The 12,596-nt window shown below is 48.0% G+C and overlaps 2 protein-coding genes across 2 annotated transcripts; one reads left to right on the plus strand and one right to left on the minus strand.

Moving 5' to 3' along the window:
• Window positions 1-683: 683 nt before the first annotated feature.
• Window positions 684-1,199, minus strand: BP5553_04281 (uncharacterized protein; the record flags this gene model as incomplete). Its single annotated transcript, XM_032012904.1, has 2 exons — window positions 684-721; window positions 863-1,199. The coding sequence occupies 2 exons, from the start codon at window positions 1,197-1,199 to the stop codon at window positions 684-686; spliced, it is 375 nt and encodes a 124-aa protein (XP_031872597.1).
• A 4,784-nt stretch (window positions 1,200-5,983) lies between these two features.
• Window positions 5,984-8,108, plus strand: BP5553_04282 (uncharacterized protein; the record flags this gene model as incomplete). The annotated part of the gene is made up of 4 exons (XM_032012905.1): window positions 5,984-6,363; window positions 6,427-6,510; window positions 6,564-6,726; window positions 6,783-8,108. 4 exons carry the CDS (start codon window positions 5,984-5,986, stop codon window positions 8,106-8,108), a joined length of 1,953 nt encoding a protein of 650 aa, XP_031872598.1.
• Window positions 8,109-12,596: the final 4,488 nt, after the last annotated feature.

Below are 12,596 nucleotides of genomic sequence, written 5' to 3' on the forward strand. Positions count from 1 at the left end.
AGGCTCCTCAAGTTGCCTTGGTAATTTCCCTTAGCCCATCACACGCATTGAAACAAGTACTTGGGGTCCGCCTCGAGCGTCATGCAAAGTCTCGCATTAGCACCTGACAGGATCACAGAAGCAGGTACTTCTTCCAGTGCTAGGAGATTGGAAGCGTACCGTAGCCAGAAGGCCCATTGTTAAGTAGATGTCTTCAAAGTAAATAAAGTCAGAATAATTATTGTACCGAGTGGTTGCTTTAATCCAGTCAGAGTTACTAGGTTCCCATTGCATGTGGCGAATCCATCGCATTTAATAAAGTTTCCGTGACCTATTAACTTTGTTTTTGCTTCCCTTAATGAGCTGTCCTGTTGTTCAATCTTTACCACTTGACACGAGACATCGTCTATCAAAAGAAAGTGAAACGTCTTGGACCCGATCGGTATGTCCACATACAATGATCATTGAGCTCCCTCCTCTCAACGGAAAGTAAAGAAGTACTTGTTTATTTCGAGTTTTAGGTTGATATAGCACAGTTCATCAGCGCTCCAGCCATGTTTCAACCCAAAGCACCAGATAATACTACCATGCCTATCTACTCAACCCATGCCACCAGAGCATATCCCTCATATATAACTCGTCATGGAAGCTTCCCCTTTTTCCTCAGCTCTTCTTCTTCCTCGGCTTGCAGTTGAGCGTCAATCCTAGCACCCTTGGACGGCTTGTTCCCATGCACCGTTGCCTAAGACGTACATCTAGTCAGCAATATTCCGCTAAGCAAGGTATTTGGGGAAGGCCAGTCAGGTTTAGAGGTATGTAAAGTATATGCCCAGGTTTGGTGCGAAGAAGTTGAGGTATGCTACAACACTCCTTAATTGCTTACCGGCAATGTCGGATCCTGCTTTAGCTGTTGCGTCTCTTTGGCGCTCCTCTGTATCTGTATTCGTCGTTAACACACTTGCTCCTCCAACATCTCCATTAAGTAAATTAATAACACAAACCTTCTTTTCTTCAGATTGACTGTGTTTATGCCCCCAGTGCTTCTTGTGCTCTTCTGACAGGATCTGGCTGGGAGTATGTCCCACATGCGTTTTCTCATCCCGGGTTTCCTCCTGCATACCTCTCGGGGCCGTTACCTGATCACCAGCCTCGTAAGCCTGGGAGTTGCCGACATTGGACATTCCACTGCCGCTGCCGCGTCCTTCTTTGCCCATAGACATAATGACAGCAGTTGTGATATAACTTTCCTTCTATAATTTATAGATATAGATTTAACTGAGCGGGAAGGTTGGACGGAAGTCTAATGAACTTCAAGAAAAATATTGAAATTGATATAGAAGTGCTTGTGTGCGTTTTAGGAGGTTGCTTAAAGTTAACTATCTACGTCCCGGAAGCAGGCCGGTATACGTCATGGTCACCGGTTTGACTCTGCCCACATTAATGGAATCATTGTGCGGCTTATGATGTAGTTGCAAACTCAGATTAACTAATTTATTTAATTATCGTATCTTTATTCCTTTTGATTAGTATATGGAGCGGAGCTTTCCCCGGCATCCGCTTGGGTTTATATCTGTCACGACTCGCTAAGAGTTTATTAAGAAATGAGGATATAGATGTGTTTTGTACATCCGACAATACTAGTGAGTGAACTAATGGGACATAGACGGAGTAATCTATTTTCAAAAGTAAATGTCTCGCATTTAGGTATATTTAGGAGTAAATTTTATTTTCTGAGCTTAAAAGTATCATAAATCTTATATTTCTTTATTCGACAAATATAGTTTTGATCATTGATCCAAGAAAACCTTCCAACAGAATAAAATAAGTAAGCAAAACAATTATATTAAATCATACAATTTCATTAAAACTTACTTTAAGTAATATAGCTATTATTCCTACCAAAAAAGAAGTATCAATTTTCGTTGCCGTCATGATGTATTCTTACCGTTCGAAATATATACGGATTAATATATTAACGAAAAGCTTTATGCGATATGGTAAGATAGATGCTCCTTCCCTAATGCTATAGCTATTTTCTACGACCTTTGCACTTAGCAAACTAATACTACTCGAGAAGCATACTAAGTGAGCCGAGTCACGTCTCACTCCACCTCAACAACTAACTCCCAGCAAGCCGCTTTATTGGAAGGCGACGGATACCCCGTATAGAGCTACGAATACAGTGATATTTAATCCTAATATTAGATACTTATTATCACTAACACATTCTCTATCAGGAAAAAGTAAGACACCTCACCCTATTCGAGCGAAAATGTCCTAAAGGAGAGGAGAAAGAACACTGAAAGCTGGCCGGCGTCAGCCACGTATTGCCACCCGAGGAAGGACGAAAAGAAAACACGTTCGTCTGAGATACACATGGTAGCTGAAGAGGCGACGCTCGCTGAAGATGGAGCCGCATCCTTCCCGAAGCTGTGCAGAAGAAAAGCAGTGGCAATTGGATTGTTTTTATTGAAGTTCTCAATCAGGTTAGGGCGCTTCTTGGTGGATCGCGGGAGGCGTGCTTACACTTCCTTTTTTCGTACCCAGTGGCGGGGGGGGGGGGGGGGTTGTTGATTAGGAGATAGTAGACGACCGTTAGAGTGGGTGTCTGAACTTCTGAACATGTTCGATGGTGACTACATATTGAGAGTTGTGCCAGGGATACTTTTCATGCCTACGTACCTATGTACTCCGTGGCAGCATTCTGTATAAAATTGTATGCAAATGTCCAACACACAACTTAATTGTACTCGAACCTCCCTCGTCGAATTAGCAAATATTCCATTAATAACTAACCATTGGGTCCCACGACTCTCGCACCATTTCTTTTTACCCTTTATGATTCGTCGTTATTTTATTTTGTTCTGACGATCATATTACTTTGCGCAGTAGCATGCGGGCGTGCTCACTGCAGCGTACCAACTCGTCTGAAAAGGGGTAGTTTAATCAAATAAGTTTCAAGTTTATTCCGATTCCCACCTCCTATTGGTGCCATGTTTAAGACATTGGCGCATGAAATATCAATACTTGAGTACGAAGCAGGAAGCAGGAAGCAGAGGCGAGGAAGCAGCGGCAGGAAACTTACCGTCCCATCCTTTCGAAGCTCAAGAGCTAGGTGTGCGTGCATTTCGACAAAGCAGACTTACAACGGTATGGTCGGTCGATCAAACCGAAAGATCAAACTCCCGTGTCCTATCAACCCTATAATCGGCTCGAATATCAGCCCGGGAGCGCCGGGTATAGCTCTCCCCTGGCAACCCGCTACCGTTACCATTCATCTCCGTGAGATCCTTGTTTCCCGTCAGCGAGGGTCCAAACGACGAATCCGCGCTCGCGATCAGCGTCTCCTGGAGTCCCTTGGGCTCTTCGCCGTGATGGCGTTGGTATTCAGGGCAACGGACCACGCGTGGAAAGCCCCACAGCGTTGGACTTTAATCCCATCTTTTGTAAGGGGCGTTGGCGGCGCCCGTGGATCTCAGGCCAAACGACCGAGAGAGCAGAGGAGGCTGAGCTGTCTGTTCTTCTCTGAAAGCGAAACTGGTGAGGGTCGTGGTGGTGAGCACCCAAGGCTGACCCCCGAGAGACACCCCAGACGGGTACATGAAGCTTCATGCAGAAAAGAAGCGCGCAGCGCTGCATAAGATTCAAACCGCGGTCTAAGATGAGAAAGATCTGTGCTGCTGAATTCGAACAGAACAGAACATGCAGTTTGCGAACGAATCCAATTCTTGAAATACTCCGGCCCGTAGAGGCGTCGGACCTTGTCATCACATAAGTCTGCAATTGCAGGTCTTAGAGATATCGAAGTCTGGTACGCATGTACGCATGACAACGCGGGGTAAACAGAGGGTTTCCAGTTCGTAGGAGCGCATTGCAGAACCAGACCTGTCAGTACCCACGTTGCTGGGCGGTGGGATTAGGGTTATTCCAAATTCCAAATCCCAAACTCCAAACTCCAAACTTCAAACAGGAGACTAAAACAGGAAGAGCCCCCCAGACGTGTCTGGTAGTCGCTAAGCAGATTGAAAGATACTGATCGCGTATCTTGACTCCTGGAGTAGAGGCACCATGCTTCTGTAAGGTTCATTGCCTGCTCATCTAGTCATCCTGAGCGTATTCGGACTACACATGCCCGAGTGTACTGTACAGTACGTAGCACTTCGTATGTATTAGGTATCTTCAATCTTGGAAGCTTGCCTCAGCACCCACCGATTGCAACGCCTGGTAGCCGGGACGCACCGCCATGCCATCAATGCACTGGCCAATGCAATCCATAACACGTTCGAAGTTGGAGTTCGAAGTCCAGCGTACCGTGGACGTTGTACGAGGCGGGGGGGAGGGCGCCAGCTTGATGCAAAAGCCTTTGCCCATGTCCAGGTCATGCTATGCTTGTTTGAACTTTGGCAGTTGAAGCATTAATTCCTTGGTAGCGAGGAGTCGAGGATATGGGATATAAAGATATGACACTTGCGAACCATAAACGGCGTCTAGCAGGGCCTTATATCGCGGTACCAAACTCCGGGCGGGTTTGGAGGGGGTTTGGTTTGGTTTATTGTAGCAGTGGCCCTGGGCTGTACAGTGCTCTGTACTAGATACCGGTATGCTTGCTGTTGGAGGTTTCGACATGGAGGATTATTTGTTGCCATGAACCTTGGACACCTTCAACACCTTCAACACCTTCAACACCTTCAACACCTTCAACACCTTCAACACCTTCAACACCTTCAACACCTTGCTGCAACTCTTGAGGCGTCGCTTGCTTCGCTTGCTCCCGCAGCTTCATTTTGCCTTTTATCCACGAGCTTAGAACTGGCTGGGCGCGTTGCACGAACGCGTGAAACCAATAAAATGCCATGCTGGTATATACATGGGAGGTCCAAGATGCAAAGTCCGAAAATAGGTCCCGTGTACATGTACTTCGTCGCGCTTTGTACGGTTCGAGAGACTTGACCGCAGTGGGGAGACCGCGAGAGAGTCTGAGAGTCTCAGACTGCTCTGAGGATGCTCACAACACCCAGTCGCATCACGAATAGGATATAAGTCTTAAGCAGATGTCTTATTATTATTAGCTGACGAACCTGCATGTCATAACGTGCCCGTGGCCTCGTTTTGTTCGGGGGGCTTTTAAGTAATGAAGCCTCTGCTGCCGGCGCTGGGCTTCAACAACCTTTCCCGTACCTTTCGTTCCCTTGACACAACTCTCTCTCGCTCCCCACAAAGTTCACCACACTCTGGTTTCAATTATTGACAAGCAGAAACGAACCTGAAGATTCAAGAAGCAACCGCCCAGAAACTCACCGCCGCTACTCTACCTCCCCACTGCCCACTGTCCACTGCCCAGCCCCTCCGCGCCAGAAAAAAGCCGTGCTGGCGCCTGAGTTTGTTGTCTAATTTTACTTTGCATGCTGATTAGCTTTCATGCCCCGAAACAACGCTCCAGCCGCCCCCTTATTGGTGAGCAGCAGCAGGTCGACGGGTACCTACGTCCAGTCTTGACTCCATTGACTGCGCGGCGCCGTCCAGCGTAACTCGGAGCAGTTAGTTTGACCTTTTGCACGGAGACGGATCCCTTCCACGTCTTCCTCGTCCTCGCCCAAGTCCCTGAAGTCCTGGCTCCCAGCAGAGGTCCAGGAGGCCCAGTCCAGCACCTTCCCTGCTCCCAGAGGCCTGTCGCGGCGTTCTCAACGTGGTGTTTCGTGCCTGTCCTGTCCTCCTCCCGACTCGACTCCCTACTCTGCCTCCACTTCTCCTCTTTCCACCGCACCTCGACGCTCCTTCATAGTCCCTCCCCGACACTCGTTTGCAATTCCCTTCGTCTCGCCCTCCTCAACGCTTCTCGGTGGCCACGGCATTCGGGAATCGCGAGGAGAGGATATTTATTTCACTTTGGTCCTACTTCCGCCGGGCTAGAAGGGAGATCCGCTGCATTGTGCGCGGCCTGGCTGGGCGCGCCTGGATGAGGGAGGACTAAGGGACGGCCATCAACCACCAACGAAATCCAAACATGAGGGAGGCATGCTCTGAGGCCGAGAGCGACAACGAATACACCGCCCACCTCGCCGCGTCGGACAATGCCAGCGGCTTCGTGATGCCCGACTCAGAATCGCCGAGTGCGAGTCCAATACTGCCGGCTGGGAGACACGGGCAACACAGCGACCGCTCGAGTTCAAGTTCGAGTTCGACCTCGAGCCACCGCAAACGAAAACAACAAAAACAACGGACTGCGCCCTTCAATGCCAGAACAGCAGCGCTGCTATCGATTCTCGCAGTCGCCCCGTCCGCGATGGCCCAGGGTAATTGCATCTCGCTGAAAGGATCAACACAATGTCCGGCGTTCAGCTCGTCGTCGATATCGACCACCAATGATACTCTCTTGGGGTATTTGTACGTTGCCACTAAATCATTCCTCATTATGCGCGGGTCGCTAACATAAGGTTTCGCACTTAGTCCATTCCTGAGGTTCGTTTCGAGCACGGAAACATTCGACGACCAATTGAAAACATACATCTCCACGAGCTATGCGCAAGAGAAGTATGTCTCGCTCTAAGCTATCCTATCCTCTCGGGTTCTAACGAGTGATACAGGTACCGCACGCTACTTGGCTGCGGAAACGTCGACTTGACAAAAACCACCGACCTGTACGCACGTTTCACGACCACAGTAATATGTAATGCAATAATACAAAATTCCCGGTTTTCATGTAACCTATCACCCGCCGACTCGAGGCCAGTCTGCGCCACTACATGTGTAAGTCATATTATACTATTAATATTGATCGCCCTCCATATTAACATATCAATCAGGCACAACAGGCCGGCAGCGAGGCTATTATCGTCGCTAATAATGACCTTTGTTCAAACCCGGGTCCCGATGCCGAGAAACAGATCAGAGCCGATTTCACCAATTGCGCGCTGCCGGCCAGCTCCTTGAGTGGTACCTGTATCGAGGGCGCCGCAAACGAGTCTGACAATTGTGGGTTTGGAAACAGTACCATCGGCCTATGCCAATACTGTAGCTCAGGGGGCCAGAACAGTACAGAGACTTGCTGTTATAATTCCCAGGCAGAGCAGAGATGTGCTGGCGTAAAGCTACCTACGATCACCGCTCTCATGACATTTTCAACTGCTGCGCCAACTTCGACTCCCACAGCTTCGCCGTCATCTACCGCTGCAGCCTCGAGCTCCAGTAAGGGTCTTTCTGGGGGAGCCATTGCCGGAATTGTCATTGGGTCGCTAGCAGGAGCCGCTATTCTTGCGGCGTTACTTTTCCTTCTGCTACTTTGTTTACGACGACGCCGAGGGGGAAGTCAGAATGGAAGCATTTTTAACCAACCATCGCCTGCAAAGCAGAAGCCAAATATGGCTTACACCCAGCCAACGCCAGTAGCGAGCCCCGGGTACGAGGTACTTCCAGGTGGGCGGATTGCACGTATGTCAGCGTTGGAGGGCGAATCCGATTCGCCGCCTCGAGGAGATGGCGCAATGCTATCAGCTGCGAGTGGTGGAGCGGGATATGCAACCGGACGTAGTAGAAGGCATCATGAGTCGTCATCAGATGAATACAGCCCGATTTCGAACAATCAGGGCGGTGTCCTAAGACCGCCACCGACAGCCCGGCGGAACGGATCTCTTTCCAGCGGATCGGCCCTTGGATATGACGACCCGCAATCCCCACGTTCAGGCAGTGGCGGCGATATGTCTTCCCCGCAAGGCATGACCAGCCAGCAATCCGAGCAGTTGCCGTTCTTCAAGGACTACTACTCGACGGATGAAATTCATCCGGGGGACAAAGTTGCGACATTATGGGCGTACCAACCCCGTGCAGGAGACGAGTTCGCCTTGGAACGAGGTGATATGCTCAAAGTCGTTGGTATTTGGGATGATGGCTGGGCGACTGGAGTCTTGATTGATGAACAAGCAGAGGACTGGGATGCGAAGCGGAACGCCCTGCGTGACAGCGGTGTCTCTAACACCTCCGGTCGCAGAGACGAATCACCCAATGTCAGCGGTGAAATCAAAGCATTCCCGCTCGTTTGTGTATGTCTGCCAGATCATTGGCGGAAGACAATCGATGGTGATGGCTCGACCGAAACTGGCTCCACGGCCCAGCACCCTGGCGGCAATATATGACGCTCCGACTTGATGTCCTCTGCAAGATTGTTTTCTACGGATTGATGATGGTGTTACTCTGGTGTTGGAGTTGCGGCCTCTCGCGTTTTGCGCATCCTTTTGCCTTTTTTGAACGAAATACTCAACTTTGCCTGCTCCTCGACCACGACCTCGATTAAGCAGACAAGCAATGCAACCTACTTCTACCTCACTCTTTTACAACCTTCTTCTCACCTTGACGCCTGTTACATTATAGACCTATGGTTCCATGGCATTCCTTTGCATCGCCAATCGCTGAAACATTGCGCCCTCCAGCATATCAGCTGTCCGAGGATTCAGCTCTAATTAATTGCAAACAAAACATCACATGTATTTTCTTTTTCAGAAGCAGACGCCTATCTGACTACAAATTTTTCCTTCTTTATACCCCCATTCTTGTATTCAATTGTTGTGATGGAAGAAAGCAGAGGAGAGACAGGGGATGAGAAAGAAACCCCCCCCCTGGGTGCATATTTTAAAAAATGGCAGGTGTATTTTTGCCATCTTTACGAGAGATGTGTTTATACAGGTTATTCGGGGTATAGAGATTGTGCTTCGGGTTGAGCGGAAGTAGGATAATCGAAGGAGGGACAAAGTGAGAGAGAGGTTGGCTGGGCGTGTCATCGCTTCTCGGTGGGAGAGTAGAGAAATACAAACCCTATCACCGGCTTACATATAACTTGTGTTTTTGAATTTGCTTCGTGTTTTTGATGATTGAGAGCTAAAAGCATACGCTGACCCGGGGGCTTTAGACCTGCAATAGATTTCTTCCCCTTGCTCTAGAGCATTGCTCGTAAGAATTGAGAAAGTCACAAGCAGGCATATCGGAATCAATCAAAGTGTCGCTCGGGACAAGACAACCAATACCAAATACCGCTTGCTTGGTACAGCTCGCGTGGGTTCCATGCCACCCATTCAACTGGATGTTGTGTAACTCCAGCGCACGCTATTTCAGCCCTGCGAGCGATGCAGATCCTCTACTCTTCACATCCCAATCGAAACACCGAGGACCATGACTGAAAGCTTCGACTGGAATCTGCCTAGCTTGGATAGGCCTCTATTCACAGCCCTAGCCAACCTTCTTGCGCTTAGAAATGGCGGCCAAGTTGAGCCAGCCTCGTTGCCCGATGCTGATCTTGAGGGCAATGACTCTGGCGAGGAGAGCGATACAGGCAGTATTGACACTTCGCGGCCTCAGCGCATTTCAAAATCTCGCCACGGCAGTGTTAAAAGAAAGTTTTTAGATTGTTTGGCTGAGCTTGCAGCAAACAAGAAGGGTGGCCATTCCGTGGCATGTTCAGCGATGAGAGAGGAAGGGGACTCCGTGACCGTCTGGATTGCTCGCAATGGAGGTTTTCAGAAAGCGGACGAGCTCTTCTTTCAAAAACTTAGTGATCTATTGTGCGTGTTTAGTTCAAGCCAAGGTACGTAACTCAACCATCGGGGTCGCTGCATAGTACTGACTACCCTTTTAAGGTACTGAAGGTCAAAATGCCGAAACAGAACTATGGCTTCATATGTTAGGTTTCTATAGGCAGCGCCTAGAAAGCACCTGCATTCCGGATTTACGATCGAGTCTCAAAGAATGTAACCATTTATCGGAACCCATCAGTACTGCACAGTATTCCGAGGTCATGCAACAGATATCAATTCTTCGTGGCTTAGTCTTTGATCATCAGCCGCCTGGAAGCATATTACTAGACTGACACGACGACCTCGTGAACCAAGCTTATAGGCTCCGAAAGATAAGAGAGGTTAAGGACCTCCTTCTGGATTCGCCCCGCGCAACTGCTTCTACTCGGAAACTGTGGATTTGTATCTGCTTTCTAGGGAGGCTTCGAGTCTGCTATAAGATATTCAAAGATATTGTTAACAAGCTGCCCAGCTTCGCCAAAGTGGGCATTGTCCTCATACCTCGTGCTCCGGTCTTGCAAGATCCGATCAAAACTGCACTCACTCTCAAACAAACTCTTGAAAAGCTTGGTTTACAACTTGACTTGCCGACAATCCAAACCATGTTAGGCGAAAAATGGACCATAGTTAAAGCCGATCAAAAATTCAGGGAACTTCAGAGACAGAAGCTCAACGTGCACGCCGAAGTACAGATGGTCATGTTCTTTAGCAAGCTCGACGAGACCTTCGTCCACCTTGTCCGCTATTTTGGGTGCAGCAAGTACAGCTGTTTCATGTGCTCGCATTTTCTCAAAGCTCACGGCACCTTCAAAACTAGAGGATCTCACGGCCGCTTATTCAAACCCTGCACTATACCCATAACAACAGGTTTGGCAGCTACCCAGTATGCGAAATTGCGTGATGCTGTATTTCAGGTACAAAAAGATATGAAGAAAGAGTTGAAAAGAGACTTGCAGAGACCTAAAAAGCAAGAAAAAACCTCTGTTGTTGGCGGGAGTACCGTTTTTAGTGGGGAAAGGGCGAAGGAAGCTACAGCCAATCCTGTGATCGAGAGCCGGAGAAAGAAAGCAGAGCAGGAACGAGTTGCGGCAATGTTCGCAAGGTAGGAATAATAGCCATGTTTGAAAGATAGAACCGAACTTGACTTTGTAACAGGTTGGAGCTAAACGAGAAACATCACACATTTCGCCTTTCGACTGTCGAAAACAGGCAGGCTGTCGAAGGAGAATCAAGCCAGGAGACAGACTGTATGGATCAATGCTCTGCTTGTTCTCGATTGACATCACGAAAATGTAGTGTCTGTGGGAAGGATCGGTATTGCAGCCAGTCATGCGAAGACAAGAGATCTAACTCTCATATTTTTACTTGCTCAAAACGTCCACTAACTACCGCGGACTTTCTTTTCAAAACTGTTTTGGAGAACAAGCTACCAGATGAAGAAGATGTATTGGACGACTATGGCTTCAACTATTTCACTACATTTGCTGATAAATTAAAACTCCTAGGCCTATACCAGGGCATTTGTTACTCGGATAAGATTACACCTGAAGACTTTCATAGATGGAGAGTTGAAGGATCCCTCGTTACCTATATCAAGGATTACATCTACTCGATGCCTGAACGATCTAGAGGAGGCTACTTTCCATGGTTCTTAAATCACACGAGTTGCCTAGACAAGCCGCCGACGAGCGAGGCAGCTACTGAGCAGCTAGTAGCCACATTCTTTGACAAAGCCATGCTCTACCTGGATGCGGAAGATCAGAATAAGACCCTTCGGCAGCTGGAGCCCAAAGCCAAGATGATGAGCTATGTCATGCTCGCATGTGCCACCCATGCAGCGTACCCCAACCCGAKCGAAGAAAATTGGTACAACTTCGGATTCTGCACTTGCCGTGAGGAGTGGAATGAACAATTACTCGGAGGACTATATCAACGTCTGCTTTTGGGGGATAAAAGCTTTTTGACGACGTCAATAGCTAACCGCACGTCCATATTCCGGTGCATCTGAAGACTAAAAACACAGCTACGTTCACGGAATTCTGGTATGCTTTTGAATCCGGATCTCTCATTTCGCTAATGGACTCAAAAGGGCTCAAAAGCTATCGTCTAGATTTTCCAGGTTTTCTAGATTTCCCTCATCTTGAAACGTTTCTATCTGTTCCTCCAACAGGGCCCCAACCATCAGTCTGGGGGTTGAAACAATTTCTGGCAATTGATACACCAGCAGAGTTTGAACCACCGCGGCCGGTCTGGGCCGACTATGGATTTATGAACTGTAAAACTTTTGAAGAGACTTGTATCTTGATGGAGATCTACAAAAGGTTATTGAAGGAAGCTGATCCATTGAAATTACATGCTATGTGTTTGAAGGGTAAGCTATTTGAGTTTGCGCAAAGCTTTCATAGGATGGACAAGGCACATCGGAGGTTGATGAGGAACTTTTATCCCCTTTAGACTTGACAGGCAGAACCAGGCATGGAGTTAAAAGACCCCAACACGTGCGCAGAGCCGGTTGCAATTTTAGGAGTCAATTGTGTATAGATGGGCAAAACGTCGAGGAGAGTCCTAAGAGCGCAATGCCCGTAGTTCCCACGGCCGTATACGCATAGAGTCAGGATAGGTGTGGTGTTGAGGAGAGAGGCAGATGCTGCTGAACTGTATGTGAGTTTATAACGGTATGGAAATATAATTGTAGGGAGGTTACTGCTAGTGATGACACCTTTGATTGCCTAGGTAGCCTTATGGAAGGAGTAGCGTACTGATGTTGTTATAAACCCGACAAATGGAGCTCTAGATGTTACTTTAGTTGATCAAGGAAGCGCTCGTATGGTATTGACTTGAGTGGTATTAGTGTCTACGAGGGAATTATTATATGACTTTCATACTTTGTGAATAGTCTCACTTTATAAACACTTATCAAAGTATAGGATCGATTAGAAGTAAGCTAGAGATTTTATAGAGCATAGAGTAACGGCTGTATTTAGGGGTATTAGCCGAGATTACGTGACAACCAGAAGACTGCTTCTTGACGACACTTTGTAAACAATCATTTTTGTC

The sequence above is a fragment of the Venustampulla echinocandica genome (genome assembly GCF_003357145.1).
Source record: "Venustampulla echinocandica strain BP 5553 chromosome Unknown scaffold_1, whole genome shotgun sequence".
Lineage (NCBI taxonomy): Eukaryota > Fungi > Ascomycota > Leotiomycetes > Helotiales > Pleuroascaceae > Venustampulla > Venustampulla echinocandica.